General features: G+C 64.6%; 1 protein-coding gene across 3 annotated transcripts in view; it reads left to right on the plus strand.

Annotated features, from left to right (window-relative positions):
- Window positions 1-15209, plus strand: part of NFIC (nuclear factor I C) — a 149022-nt gene that overhangs the window by 43743 nt on the left and 90070 nt on the right. For all 3 annotated transcript variants that reach the window (XM_026654916.2, XM_026654917.2, XM_026654915.2), the window contains exon 2: window positions 3627-4158. In XM_026654916.2, the coding sequence (XP_026510701.1) occupies window positions 3627-4158 (532 nt within the window). The remainder of the gene's footprint in view (window positions 1-3626; window positions 4159-15209) is intronic.

Here is a 15209-nt window from a genome sequence, read left to right on the forward strand (position 1 = left end):
GATCATGCCGTGGGGTCACTTAGGGCAGGTCATTTGGCCTGGGGGCTGCGGGATCTGCCCCAGCTCAAACAGGCTCTGTCCCAGCCCCGGGCTGTCCGCATGCAGCCCTGGACTATCCCCACTGGCTTCCCAGATTCCCCGTCTCACCAGCCGCACATGCCGGGTGTCCCCAGTCAGCGAACCCCCAGCCCCCGGGCCTGTGCCGCCCGTGCCGAGCAGAGCACTGGCTCCCACCCTGCACCCAGCACGCCCCTGGGAGGAGATGGGCCGAATGGCTCCGTGTCCATCGTCTCAGCGGCTCTGGAACTGAGGCACTCGGCTTGCAGCTAAAAAGACACTTTTTTGGTCTTGCTGCCCTGGCTCCCTGTTCGATTTTCATTTGTTTTTTTCATTGCCCGCCCCTGGCACGGCCAGCCGGGGACCTGAGAGCCCAGCTGAGCTTCCCCCTTCACCAATCAGTGCTGGTCAGAAGGGCCTGCAGGTCCCTTCCTGCAGGCCGGGGTGACTCCCTGGAGCCTTCCAATTCTCTGCTTGGAACCACTGGGGCTGGAACGAGAGGCGCTGGGGGGCTGCTGCCTCCCCTTAGAATCATAGAATATTAGGGTTGGAAGGGACCTCAGGAGGTAACTAGTCCAACCCCCTGCTCAAAGCAGGACCAATCCCCAACTAAATCATCCCAGCCAGGGCTTTGTCAAGCCGGGCCTTAAAAACCTCTAAGGATGGAGATTCCACCACCTCCCTAGGGAACCCATTCCAGTGCTTCACCACCCTCCTAGTGAAATAGTGTTTCCTAATATCCAACCTAGACCTCCCCCACTGCAACTTGAGACCATTACTCCTTGTTCTGTCATCTGCCACCACTGAGAACAGCCGAGCTCATCCTCTTTGGAACCCCCCTTCAGTAGAGGGATAGTTCAGTGGTTTGAGCATTGGCCTGCTAAACCCATGGTTTTGAGTTCAATCCTTGAGGGGGCCATTTAGGGAACTGGGGTAAAAAAAAATCTGTCTGGGGATTAGTCCTGCTTTGAGCGGGGGTTGGACTAGATGACCTCCTGAGGTCCCTTCCAACCCTGATATTCTATGAAATCTAGTTGAAGGCTGCTATCAAATCCCCCCTCGCTCTTCTCTTCTGCAGACTAAATAACCCCAGTTCCCTCATGTGCCCCAACCCCCTGATCATTTTTGTTGCCCTCCACTGGACTCTCTCCAATTTGTCCACATCCCTTCTGTAGTGGGGGGCCCAAAACTGGACACAATACTCCAGGTGTGGCCTCACCGGTGCCGAATAGAGGGAGAAATCACTTTCCTAGATCTGCTGGCAGGTAGTTATAACAAACGTTGAATACGTGGTTTCTAGCCAGCACCCCTGCTTGGGACACCTCTGTTTCTCGTGGCCATGGCCGTGGGCAGCAGGGTCTGTGGATGACGCCCCAGGAGGAGCGGACTCCGGCCCTTTCTCCCTTTTCTGGGGTAGCTGTGCTGGAACCCAAAGCCGGGAAAGCTGCGTTAGTCACCCGGGCCAGCAGCCCCGGCCCAGGACACCCCCAGGAGGCGGAGGGTGATGGGAGGAAAGGGCCGTTTTTTTCAAACACTCATTTTTCAGAGCAGAACCACAGTCCAAAGAAAAATAATTTTTCAACGGCTTTCCAAATTCTTGGGCAAAACTGCTGCTTCTCACAGTTCTTGTGTTTTCTTAAAAGCCGCGGGGACGGATCCTCGCCTTCTCTTACGCCGCCGTAGCTCTGCTGCTCGCCGTCGAGCTGCCCCCACTTTACGCCGGGCCGGCGAGGGAAGGATCTCGCCCCCGAGGGAGGGAGGGAGCAGCTCCGGTTGTGGTTAGCAGCCTCCTGCCATGCGATCGTGCTGAGCGGAGATTCTGCTCTGCAGAGCGACTCAAGGAAAACATTGCCGAAGTGCTGCCAGAGCAGAGCGGGCTTGGCACGCGGGGCTTTTCCTGATGCAATCCCAATTAACCTTAATCGGAGCCATATTCAAAGCAGTCAGCGCGCCCAAAATGTCAGGGAGGTCTGGCACGAAGAACCCGCTGCCTCTTGGGTTTCATCTCAGTTCTAAATTGGGGGGGATTTTTCCTTCCTTCGCACACACGCAAAGGTGGCTGGGAACCTGGCGTGGGTGTTTTTTAATGGCAGGTGGTCCTGCTACAGCGCTCCTTTCCCCGCTCCTAGTAACCACCTTCCGGCACTTCCCCCCAAGCCACGAAATGGGGAAATCGGGTACGGAGGGGATGTGCTTTTCTTGGTTTTGTTCTTGGACGGACTCTCTGGGAAACACTAGCCAAGTGGAAAACGACCGTCAGAGCGTGACTCACTGGAGCAGGGGCTGGGCCAGAAGTGGGGTGACTGGGGCGTTCCCTGGATGGGCCTGCTGGTCACGCGGCCGCTGGGCAGCGTCGGGTCTGGGAAAGGGGCCACTGGGCCTGGACCCCTTTGGCCCTGTGCATGGGCTGGCCCATGTTCCCTGGCAGGCAGCACGTGGGCTCACACTCATGCTTGGGCTCAGGAATCCAGTCTGCCGGCTCCTCCTCGCCGGGCACCGGGCACAGGTTTCATCAGAGGCTGGCATACACCGGGCACGGCCGTGGGGCAGTCTGAGCCTGGCTTGCTGGGCCGTCGGGGCGAGAGGGGAGGGGAGGGGGTTCGTTTAGGCAGTTGGAGCCTCTACAGTCGCCGGCCACTGGTGATCCAAGCCCAGCCCCGCTCGCCACAGCGCCTGGCAACGCAGGTTCCCGCTGTGCTGGCCGTGGTGTGTGTGTGGGGGGGATCCAGACTCTCCTCACTCCCAACCCCCCAGGCCTAAGTCTGGTGTAAGCTCAGGGGTGACTCCAAAGAAGACAGAGGGATCCCCCACCCCATGGCGGGAGCAGGCCCAAAGGGGGGCACAGGAGCTCCAGGCTGGGCAGCAAAGGGTCTGAGCTCCTAGCGGGCGACCCTACCGCCCCAGGGGACACGCCCCGACCCCCTGGCAATGCCCTCGCTGCCAGGCTGGGCCCGGCCGGGGGTCGCCCATTTGTGTCCATTAAACAGGGAAGATGATGAACGTGCAATAATTCGCTTTATCAAATGGCTGCAGCAAAATTCCCCAGGTGGGATCCCCAAGGCGCCAGTTCCCCCCCCCCCCCCACCTCTTCACACCCCTCCCCAGGGACTAGCGTGGCCCTGCTAGGATGCACACACACTGGGAAGAGAGCTCAGGAGTCCAGACCCCCTGACTCTCCTCCCAAAGCTGGAAACAGAACCCAGGAGTCCTGGCTCCCAGCCTGCCCTGCTCTAACCACTAGACACCACTCCCCTTGTATCCCCAGTGGAGACCAGTGCTTAGAGTAGTAGGAAGCCAGAGTAGGACTCCTGGGTTCTATTCCCAGTTCGGTCAGAGAACCCAGGAGTCCTGTCTCTCGGTCCCCAAGCTCTAACCGCTAGATTCTCCTCCTTTTCCATAGCTGGGAAGAGAACCCAGGAGTCCTGATGCCCAGCTCCTCCCCCCAATACTATGCTATGTTCCCATGGAACCATGGGCCCTACAGACTCCCCCTGTGCACGGTGCCCCCCATGGTCCTGCCTGTCTGTGCATCTGTCCTGACGGCCCGACCTGTCTGCTTGCTCCTGCAGGATGAGTTCCATCCGTTCATCGAGGCGCTGCTCCCCCACGTCCGGGCCTTCGCCTACACGTGGTTCAACCTGCAGGCCCGCAAGCGCAAGTACTTCAAGAAGCACGAGAAGAGGATGACGAAGGACGAGGAGAGGGCGGTGAAGGACGAGCTGCTAAACGAGAAGCCCGAGGTCAAGCAGAAGTGGGCATCCCGGCTGCTGGCCAAACTACGCAAGGACATCCGGCCCGAGTTCCGGGAGGACTTTGTGCTCTCCATCACGGGCAAGAAGCCCTCATGCTGCGTCCTCTCCAACCCCGACCAGAAGGGCAAGATGCGGCGCATCGACTGCCTGCGCCAGGCTGACAAGGTGTGGCGCTTGGACCTGGTCATGGTGATCCTCTTCAAGGGCATCCCGCTGGAGAGCACGGACGGGGAGCGGCTGGTCAAGGCGGCCCAGTGCACCAACCCCATCCTGTGCGTCCAGCCCCACCACATCAGCGTCTCCGTCAAGGAGCTCGACCTCTACCTGGCCTACTTCGTCCGTGAGAGAGGTAGGCGCTGCCCGCGGCTCCCCCGGGGCCGGGTTTGCATTGCATTGCCGCCTGGCACTGCGGGAGGGGATGGGGCTGTGCCCAGAGGCCATCCCCAGCGGGCAGGAATCCAGGCCCAGTTCTTCCCTGTTTTGGGGACTTTGACCTGCAAAGATGAACCTGGGAACCAACTCGCCCCAAATTCTCTGCCTCAGGGACCGGTGCCCCAGCCACCCAACTCCCTGCCAGCCGCCCGGATCCTCAGCCCCTCCCCACTCCCACCAAATGCGGCACAGCCCCCAACCCTGCTCCTTTTCCTGGGGTCTCCCAAAATGTAAGCCTTGGTGTAAATGCCAGCCTGGGTGTGCCATCTCCTGCCCATCTGGAATGGATCCTGGCTGTTGGTGGTTTTGTCCTTGGTGAGTTGCCAGAGGTGGCTGCATGTCAGTGGTGGGGCGGGGGCAGGGCGGTTGTGTGCAGTCTTGGGGTCCTTCGGAATGCGGCATGTGCCTCCCTGCGGGATCTAGGCACCCACCCACCATCGCGCCATCTCCGGGTGCTCCCCAGCCAACAGCAAGGGCAGCTCCCCTCCCTGGGGCCATGTGGCTGCGGGGTGCATTGAAGGGTGGAGTAGGCGGCCTGGCAGTGCAGGGACAGCCTCTACCCAGTGCATCTCGGGGGAGAAGGGGGGGCTGCCTGGGTGCCCGGGGGCAGGGATCCCGGCCTTGGCAGGGCTGCATTCACCTGCAATGAGAGCCCAGAAGGGCAGGTGCTGAGCCAGCCAGCTCTGCTCGCAGCGCGGGGGCAGGCGGAGGGACTGGGCCCGTGGGCAGGAATATGGGCATGGCTGGGAATGTGGGACAGCAGGTGAAATGCCAGGGGAAAGTCAGCCCAGCACCGCCCGGGCAGTGAGAGCGGAGACAGAGCTGGGGCTGAGGAGACAGCGTGCTGGCAAGGGCACGTGGTAGCCAGCAAGGCCGGCTCCATGCACAGAGGCATTGGTAAGAGCTGGGAGGTGATGCCCCCACGGGAAGCCCTGCAGGAATATCGGCCTTCGTTCTGCCCCCGAGACACTGCAGGGAGCTCCGAGGTCGGGGGCTCCACATCACAGTTCATGCCACGGTTTCAGTGCTGGCTGCTGATTCTGGGCCCCTGGCTTTCCAGCTGCCCTGATTTGCAGAGGTGCCAAGTGCCAAGAAAATACTATAGGGTGCAATAATCCCCAGTGACTCCACTGTGGCCAGGATCCCCAGAGCGCAGCCAGGGGGCCGTGGTGATAAATCTGGACCGGGAGCGACGGGCGGGGCCGGTTCCGGCTGTGGGAGCTCTGCTGAGGCTGCAGACCCAGCTCCCGAGGGAGGGGACGAGGCTGCAGCGCCCTGACCCCGAGAGGCTGCCTGGGCTTCCCCGGCTTTAGCACCTAGGAGCCAACGCTGGGTTTCTCCCTGGCCACGCAGCAGTGCCCTGTGACTTTGCTGGGGTGGGGAGGATGCTGTTGTTATTTCTGATGGTAGCACCCCCAGGCTCCGCTGGGCTTGGTGCTGTACAGACACCGACCGAGGACTTGGCTCCATGGGAAAAGTGGACTCAAGCTTTGGCATCACTAAGACTAAGCCCCGGGCACCTCACTTCCATTGATTCCAGTGGAGCTGGACCTACGGGATGGCTCTTCCCTGAAAAGCTCCCAGTCTAAATAGACAAAACACGGGAGGAGGGGGGGGGGAACTGAGGCATGGCACAGGGACGTGACTTGCCCGAGGTGTCATGGCAGGTGCGTGTCAGAGCCGGGCGTAGAGCCAGGAGTCCCAGGCTAGAGCCTTAGCCACTGGTGGGTCAGAGGTTTAGCTGGCGTGTGAAGCGGTCGGTGTTTGTCCCCGGCGGGTTGCTGTCCCGCGCTGGTACCCGGCACTCTGACAGACCCACTCCGGCGCAGGACGTTTGGGGCCACAAGGGACTGGCTGCGGCTCACCGAGGCCGGAAGCTCATGTGCTGTGAGTGATTTGTTGGGCCCTGGTCTCGCCGGCTGGCTCTCTGTGATTCCCCCTCCGGATTGTGCGTTCTCCCTTCAGCATGGGCGGAACCTCTGGGGTCCCGCTAGAGCCCTCTCCCCGCCCTCAGCACACGCTCTGGGGCCACGTGCTGATCCCAGAGCCCGGAGCGTGACCCGCCCTGGCCGGCGCGGACGGGGATGGAACAAGGGACTGTGTCGGCGGAAGGGAAGTAGCGTTTGCCCTCTGGCTGCTCCGCGGCTGGGATCTGGGGAGGTTTGCTGCAGTCAAGGCCACCGTTTGATTCCAAGACTTTAATCCACACACAATGCAGAAGGAGATTTAGCCCCACCCCTGGGAGCATCTGACTTGAGCCCAGCACAAGCCCAGACAGATGGGAGGGGGGGTCTGGGTGGCACTGGGGGTGGGAGCATGGGACCAGAGCCCGGGAAATGGGGCCAACACTGCAGTGGGAATGTGGGTGCAGCAGGACTCAGGAATCAGGACCCCGCTGCACTTGGAGAAGTTCAGCGACTTGGCCTGGGATTGCTCCTTGCAATGGATTGGTAGATACTGGTTTCCGCCCGAGGCAGAGACCCTGGCCCTTCCGTTCCCAGCCCAGTCATGGGTGCCACAGGCTCTCGCTGTGCCTGGCTCCGGGACTAGAGGGGCCAGGCCAGAGCTCCCGGTACCCATGCCCCAGGGAGCTAATCTGAAACAAGGCAGGCAGGCGAGGACTTTGCTGCAGGGATCGCCTCGGGACCCCCGAGATCTCTGCTGGGCTCTGGCACGCCTTGTCCCTCCCCAGCCAACGGCAGACGGGAGAGCCCCCACTCCCAGCGTCCTAGCCCAGGCCCACGGGCAGATAGTGACCCGAGTGGGCATTTCAGTGGCTGCCGTTCCAGCAAAGGGGACCTGACAACGCCGTCAATCACGCGAGGAGCAAACGCGTACGCTGGGGAAATCGGAGAAGACATTTGATTTGTTATGTGCTTTCCCCTCCCCCGCCAGGCTGGTGTTCCTGGGGGTGGCAGGTTGCGGGGATGGCGAGGGGCGGGGGCGCCGTCCTGGGAGCAGGGCAGACCCTGCTGCTGCTCGGCATCACGTGCTTGAATACTGGGGGGCTGCCGGGCTCTGGGGCCAGGTGTCTGTGCCGACTGGATTCTGCTTTTCTCAATCAGTTAGCACCTTAATTAATCTCCGGTGGATTCTCGGTGGAGGCTGCTGGACACAGACAGGCCCCGTGGTTCTCTCTGGCTCCCCACCGGGTCTCTCCTGGAAGGGGTCAGCCACCTACTCTGCAGCGGCCCAGAGCGGGGTGTGATGTTAGCGTGCGTCGTCATAGTCACACGCTGGGCCCGGCTGGGGCAGCCAATCGAATTTCACACCTGCCTCTGGAGGGCGCCGCCAGGGAACGCTGTGACTGGTATTTCTGCCGCCGTAAGGCCGAGCGTGGCGGCTCCTCTCTGCCGGGCGGGGATGTGGCATGCCGGGGGGGTGCTGTTCTCCGGGGGGGGGGGGGGGGGAGCCTGTGGGCAATGCAGAGAGAGCAGCTGGGAGGGATGGGACTGCGCCACCCCAATACAACAAATGTGGGGTGCAAATCTCCCTCCCATGCGTCGCTGCCTCCCCAGCATCAACCCCACTGCAGTGCGGGGGGCACCCCAGGAGCGCCAAAGAGCCCCTCTCCGGAGCAGAAAGAGGAAACCTCTGACTGCACCCGCCTACCTCCCCCCGAGAGACGCAGCAGGGCAGGCCGAGGAAGGCTCCGCTCTGAAGTGTGCCCGGGGGCAGGGGCGTTGGGGGGCCACGGTGACCTGGCAGGCTGTGGTGGGGCAGGCCTGGGGAGAGATGGGCATCAGCATTCTGCTCCGCGCCTGCTCCCTCCGCGGGCTCCTCTGGGGGCGTGAGGGCAGCGGGACACGGTGGGGAAGGAGCCAGACCAGAATGTGTAATAAAGTGTGTGTGGGGGGGTCCCTGTGTTTGCAGGGACCGTGAGGGGCTGGGGCGGACCTTGGCTCGGATCTGCCCTCTCTGACCCCGGGGTCAATCCGGAGTCACTCCGGAGTCACCCCAGCCAGGCTGGAGTCGGGCCTGCCCGCCCCTCAGCCTCCCGCAGACAGAGCTGCTCCAGCCGCGCGGCTCGGCTGTCCCATGGGTGCTGCGGCAGCGCCCAGGGGCCCAGCCGGAGGGGGGGGGACCGCCTCTGGGGAGACCCCGCCCCCCCCAGAGGAGACGCGGGGGGGCACCTCCCCCGCTGCCTCCGACCTTGACACCAGACGTCTGGGTCCCCGGGCAGCCGGAGTCACCTGACCCGCCCGGCTGGCAGCGCGCAGCTGATAAGGCTCCGGAGCTGCCGCCGGCTCCGGCCGCCTCTTAAGGTGGCGCCGCGTCCCCACTTAAGGCGGAACCCAGCCGGCCCGTGTGTGATGGGGGGGGACGGGGACGGAGGGGCGGGGCTGAGGTGTTCTGCGATCAAAGAGAAACAACCAAGGGTTTGATGGAAACCCCTGGATCTCACTGACGCCACCGGGTGTGAATCCAGAGTCACTCCAGATTTACACCAGTGCAGCTGAGATCTGAAATTGGGCTTTCTGGCCCTGATCCTGCTGGGGGAAATGAACCGGCCTAGCCCCTACGGAACATTCCCATGCAGACATTCTTATCATGGATTAGTTATTACTGTAAATTCACACCCTACCTTAATCTGAATTAGCATTCAGGTGTAGACAAGCTGTTATGCTAGACCAGTGGGAGGGGAAGCTGAGACAGCTCCCTGCCTGCCAGCAGCAGCCCCTTCCTCAGGGCATCTGGGCCTTCTCCTCTGTAGATCTTAAAGCGCTTTACAAGCGGGTCATAGTCTTTATCCCCATTGTACAGATGGGGAAACCAAGGCACAGGGAGGAGAAGTGATTTCCCCCAGGTCACCCAGCCGGCCATGCCAGGGATAGAACCCCGGTCTTCTGAGTCCTAGTCCAGGGCTCTAGCCACTAGGCCATGCTGCCTCAGTAAAAGATGATTCCAAACCATCACAACCTGTGATGCAGCTGACCCGCTGGCCTGTACTTTGCATGGGGTGAGGGGCGAGATCCTTCTAGCTGATGCTGTGAACCCTGAGCTCTGGGCACAGCTGTGGGGGGAGCCCCGGGTGGGAGAAGCTGGGGGTCAGGGAGCATTGGCCGGGCCGGGGGCGTATTATCTCCGGCCACATCTCTGCACACAACTCAGCCCAGCCAAGGCAGGCTCTGAACTCCTCCCCCTGCCCATTCGCCTGGTGTCCCCGGGTGTGTGCGGGGGGACGGCCCAGCCGTCATGCCCCCCTTGCCTTCCCTCCCCCCCCCCCCCGCCTGCTGGCGCTGCCAGCTCTCAGCTGCTTCGGTTCCGTGGAGTTGGTTGAAATTTCTGGGCTTGTAGAAGCAAGAAGTGGCAGCTGGAGCCAGGGGAATTGGGTGCAAGGAGCTCGCAGGCGTCCTCGCGCCCTGTGCCAGCGCCTGGCAGGGCCCAGCTTACACTTCCAGCGGCCTCCTCCTTGGAGCCAAACCAGGCAGTAAAGCCAGGCTGCTGAGAGCCGCTACTGGGCAAACTTCCAGCCCCCGCCCTGCCAGAGATCCCTGATCCCCCTGCTAGCCCAGCCCTGCCCCCTCAGCTCTGCCGGTGCCCCTCACTCTCGACCCGCAGCCCCTGCCAGCCCAGCCCTGGGCTCCCCCCACCAGCTCTGCCGGTGCCCCTCACTCCCGACCCGCATCCTCTGCCAGCCCCTCACATGCCTCCCTCCCCTCCACCCCATAGCCAGCTCTTCACACGCCCCCTCCCCTCCGCCCCATAGCCAGCCCCCTCACGCCCCCCTCCGCCCCATAGCCAGCCCCTCACACGCGCACACACACACACACACACCCCGCGCTCCCAGCATGGCAGAGATGGACTCGTCCCCAAGGTCTCTCGCTCAGGCTTGGCCTCCAGCCTGTCTCTGTCTCACTTCCTCGCAGCCCCCATTCGCTCCCCCCCCCCAGCCCAGGTGACCCAGACTGACCCCATCACTGCCCCCAGGCAGCCCCCCTGAAATGTGGCACCCCCAGAGAGGGACCGATGTGGAGAGAATGGGAGTCCAGGACCCACCCCCCCGGCCCCCCTCTCCTTGGGGGAGAATTTGGCCCGGGGCTAAGCCGTGCGGGGGCTAGACATTTCGCCCCCACCCCAGCTCCTGTGGCAGCGAAAGGGTTAAGGCCAGGCGAGGACTCGTTAACCTGGCGCCTCCCTGGTCCCCCGTTCTCAGCCGGGAGCAGCCTGCCCCGCCCCCCCCCCCCCCCCCCCCGCTGCACCGATAACGGACTGAGCCCAGCGCTGGGCCTGGGCCCTCTCCGCCCCTTCCCCCCCCCCCGGGTCCCTCCCCCCCCCCCCCAGCCCCACCCACCTTCTCCCAGCCCCCCGGCCCCTCCCCCGGCAGTGGCTCTGCCTTACAGGAGGGGGCTGATCTGGCTCCGTCCTTTCCCAGAGTCTGGGGGGATCCAGGGGCGGGATCACCCCACCTTTAGGAACCCGTGAGGAGGCTGAATTGGGGATCAGTTCCCTCCTGCCTGCTGCCCCCCTCCATGCCCTATGGTGCCCAGCATGGCCCCAGGGCTGTGGGAAGGTCCCAGTGCCCCACCTCAGACCTACCCCCCACACTGTGTTCCCCACACAGAGCCTCTGGCCCCTCCCCCTCCCACCATCACACCTTGTTGCCCCGAGCCCCCAGCCTGGCCTCATCCCCTCCCTGCCGCGGCCATAACACTTGGTGCTCCGAGCGCTGGCCTCGGAGGGTCTGGGAGCAGTGACCAATCCTTGAGGAAGCCCCCTGCGGGCAGGACTGTCCCCATTTTACAGATGGGGAAACTGAGCCACGGATAGACTCAACCAGGTGCCCCTGGGGCCTCAGGAAAGTTTGGATCCAGGCTTCACAGCGTTATTGAGGTGACTTGTCTGAGGTTACAGAGAGTCAATGACAGAGCCATAGAGGGACCTTTTGGTCCTGTGCCCCATGGCTCCCTGCCCTGGCCACTAGACCCCACTGCCCTCCCAGAGCCGGGGAGAGAACCCAGGCGTCCTGGCTCCCTGCTCTAAGCAGTCCTGCCCCTGCCCCTGCCCCTGCATGCAGAGCTGGGAACAGAGGCTGAGGTGCCACCTCCCCCCTTTGCTTTACAGCCGCTGAGGTGGGGAGGGGGGGTCCGTTTCTATCCCCTGTTGCTGTGGGGGGGGGGGCACGTTCCGCCAGGTGAAGACAGGCCCTTATTGTGTGGGGCGGTGCCCGGCCCAGGCACCGCCCGCTCCTCCCCGGCACACGCGGGCAGCTGTTTGCTCGAGGCAAGAGCCTTGGCCAGAGCTTCAAAGGCCTGGCTGGGCCGCGGCAGGGACCAGGCCGGACGCCAGCCAGGCTGGGCACAACTACAGCGTCCCCTGGCCCCAGGGTCCAGGCACAACTGCGGAGTCACCCGCCTTTCCTGGGCACAAAGCCCTGGGCCCCCGGCTCACCCAGCGAGGTGTCGGCGGCTGGAGAGCCCCCAGTGATTCTGAGACGCCCCCAGACGCCTTACCCCCCCCCCCCCCCGCGTGGGAACTGCCCCGGCCCAGATAACGTCCCTGCCCCTGGACGGCTGCAGTTACCCTGGGGGGAGACCCTGGGTGCCCCCAGGCTGGGGTCCCAGAGAATCCCCCAGGGCACAGCCCCACCCATGTTCCCAGCCCTGGGGGCGCTGGCTCAGCCCCCGGTGTGGGTGATCTGACTGCGCCCCGTCGCGCAGGGCGAGAGAGTGGGGCCGGGCGGCCGAGGGCTGGCGCCGAGGGGGCGGGGGAGCCCCGTGATGTCACTGCCTTCGAGGGTGGTTGGAAATGCTGGGCCCCAGCTGCTAACAGGCTGGTCAGCGCCGTGATTGAGGGCACTCAGCCGGGACCCCCCAGGGCTTCTCACGGGCTCCCTGCTGAGGCACTGGAGCTTCGGGGTGCTGGGGAGAGCTGCCCGGGGAGGCAGAACCCCCCCTTGCCGGTGCCAGGCTCAGGGGAGAGCACAGGCCATGCGGGATTAGTCGTGGGAACAGTTTGTACAAGGAGCCGTCACTGCCATCAATCAGCAAGGGTGTGTGGGGAGCCCGGGGCTTGGCTACCAGGGGCTGCGGGTCGGGAGTGAGGGGCACCAGTAGAGCTGTGGGGGGAGCCCAGGGCTGGGCTACCAGGGGCTGCGGGTCGGGAGTGAGGGGCACCGGTAGAGCTGTGGGGGGAGCCCGGGGCTGGGCTACCAGGGGCTGCGGGTCGGGAGTGAGGGGCACCGACAGAGTTGTGCGGGAAGCCTAGGGCTGGGATAGGAGGGGGCTGCGGGTCGGGAGTGAGGGGCACCAGCAGAGCTGTGGGGGGAGCCCAGGGCTGGGCTGCAGGGGCTGTGGGTCGGTAGTGAGGGGCACCGGCAGACCTGTGGGGGGAGCCCAGGGCTGGGCTGCAGGGGCTGTGGGTCAGGAGTGAGGGGCACCGGCAGACCTGTGGGGGGAGCCCAGGGCTGGGCTGGCCGGGGCGGCGGGTCGGGAGTGAGTGCTGGGACCTGCGTGCTTTCTCCCTTTCCCCCCCACTGCTCTTTCTCTTTCTCTGCCCCTCTCCTGAGGGAGGAAGCAGCCCTGTAGCCTGGGCAGCAGTTTCCCTCCCCGTCCTTGTCCTGAGAGCCCCCCAGGCCGCCCTAGTGCCGTGCTGACACTGTGGCCTGGCTGGGGGGCGCTGGCTCTGAGCCCGGGGGCTCGCAGGCCTGGGGGCTCGGCCTGTGCCCTGCCGTGGCAGAGAGCTCCGGCTGATCCTTGGGCATTGCCCTGCTCCCAGCAAGCAGGGTCCCTGCACCCCAAAGCTGGCTCCCAGCCACCCCCAGCAGCCTGGGCTGCACCCTTTCCCCAGGGCTGGGGGGTGCTGGGGCCTCAGGGCCCCCTGGCAGAGGCAGCCCAGCCAAGCCGGGCCCCTTCTCGGGGACGAGATTTTAAGGCCTGTTTAAAAGTGGCTGGAGGTGGAGGCAGCGTGGCCCAGTGGTGAGAATGGAGAGCTGAGGGCCCGGACTCCTGGGTTCTGTTCCCTGCCTCTGCTGTGTGGCCTTGGCCAAGTCCCTTCCCCTGTCACTGCCTCAGTCTCCTTAGCTGTGCTGGGGAGGCAGCAGTCATGTCGTCTCCCCGCCCCCCAGAGCCGAGCCCCCAGACACTGGTCAGACCCAGGGTTTGCACGTGGCTCTTGCAGCCGCTCTCGAATGAGCTGAACCGAATCCCCGGCTCCCAGCCCCCCGTGCGCCCCTTGGCTCTGGCTCGGAGCTCCCCACTGGGCCCCTTCTCCAGCTTTCCTCTGCCTCCCCCCTCCGAGTCACCCCATGACGTGCCCCTTCCCCCGATGAGAACCGAGCGGGGCCTGGGCGGCCTGGGGCTGGGCCCAGCGGTGTGCAGGGGGGGCAGAGCTTTGGGGCTGGGTGCCGGTGAGGGGAGCGGGGGGCAGGGCCCAGCGGTCTGCAGTGGGGGGCAGAGCTCTGGGGCTGGGTGCCGGTGAGGGGAGCAGGGGGCAGGGCCCAGCGGTCTGCAGCGGGGCAGAGCTCTGGGGCTGGATGGTAGCGGGAGGTCTGGGGGGCCTGGGGCCGGGCCCAGCGGTCTGCGGGGGGCAGTGCTCCATGGCCGGGGAGGTCATGCATGAAAGTCAGGAGCTTGGCAGCGTCCCAGGAATCGATCGCCTGGATCAATTGTGCTGGGGCCTCCGGAGCATCCCGGGCGGATTCCTGCAGAGCCGCGTGTTGCTGACGCCAGCCTTTGGGGCGGGCTCCCTCCCGGGGTGGGAGGAGCAGGCACAGGGGGGCCAGCTGCAGTGTGCGGGAGCAGGATCGGGGTGAGGTGTGGGAGGAAGGAGGCAGCTCTCCCCAGAGCCGGCCAGGCTGGGTGGGGACAGGGGCACCCGAGGTGGGGTCCTGCCTCCCCGATCCACCTGGAACCAGGCAACGAGAGAGAGAAAAGGGGCCCTGCTCCTTGGGCTGCCCCGGTGCCAGAAGGGTGGGGGGGGGGCAGTGAGAGAGTGCCCTGCTCTGTGCTGTGAGCTTCCTGCCAGCAGTGCCCTGCCCTGCGTCCTGGCTGACACACCAGCTGCAGGAGCTAATTGATGTCACCTGTCCCCATGCTGCCCCAGGCCCGGCGTCCAGGCTCCCCCTGCTCTGTTGCGGTGCCGGGAGATAGTTTCGGGCCCAGGGTTCGTACAGACCCTAATATCACCGCGTCCAAGGGGTCCCGTGGCTGTCCTCCCACCCACCCGCCTGAGCCTGGCTGCTCCCTGGCGGCCATACGCACCGGTCCGTGTTCTGTCGCCCGCTCTCCTTCCCGGCCTCTCCCCGCTCCACTGCCTGCGTTCAGCCTGGATTCCTGGCGCTAGGCACACGCTAATGGGCCATGCAGCCCAGAACCCCCCGGCCTTGGGCACCTCGCCCCTGGTGGGCACTGCCCCAATGCAGGTGATCAGTCATGTGACTCCCACCCACCGCCGGGCCTGGTGCGTGCTGGGTGTTTCGGGCGTGACACAGGGGGCAGCCGGGGCATCTTCGCCCCCCAGAGCGGCACCAGCCTCCACGCAGCCACCCACGGGTGCCAGTGGTGTCCTGCAGCAACGGGGCTGCTGGACTCCCGAGGACGCTGGGGGTGAACAGGCAAGCCCCCCCCCCCATGCAGTCCCAGCCCCTCCAGTCTCACCAATGTCTCCTGCAGTGCAGGGGGGTTAAAGTGGCTCGGGGGGCGAGAACAGCAGCATGGGGGGGTCTGTGGCTGGAACCGGCCGGGGAGCGAGGGGAGAGCGTCGGGAAGGGGCACGCTCAGGGGTCAGCCCAGGCCGCTCTCTGCCCGGGGGTAGCTAACGTGTCGGCTAGTCCAAGCCAGGCCTAGCACTTGGGTGAAGAGCGCCTCGGATGCACCCGCCTGCACGCCTAGGCAGCAGGGCCAGGCAATGGCAAAGCACCTGCACAGTCCCCCAGGCCGAGCTACCCTACGATAACGGAGCAGCGTGCACGGTCCTGCCAGGCCGAGCTACCCTACGATAACGGAGCAGCGTGCACGGTCCCGCCGG

The sequence above is a fragment of the Terrapene carolina genome, unplaced genomic scaffold (assembly GCF_002925995.2).
Source record: "Terrapene carolina triunguis isolate 2854851 unplaced genomic scaffold, T_m_triunguis-2.0 Scaffold194, whole genome shotgun sequence".
Taxonomy (NCBI): Eukaryota; Metazoa; Chordata; order Testudines; family Emydidae; genus Terrapene; species Terrapene triunguis.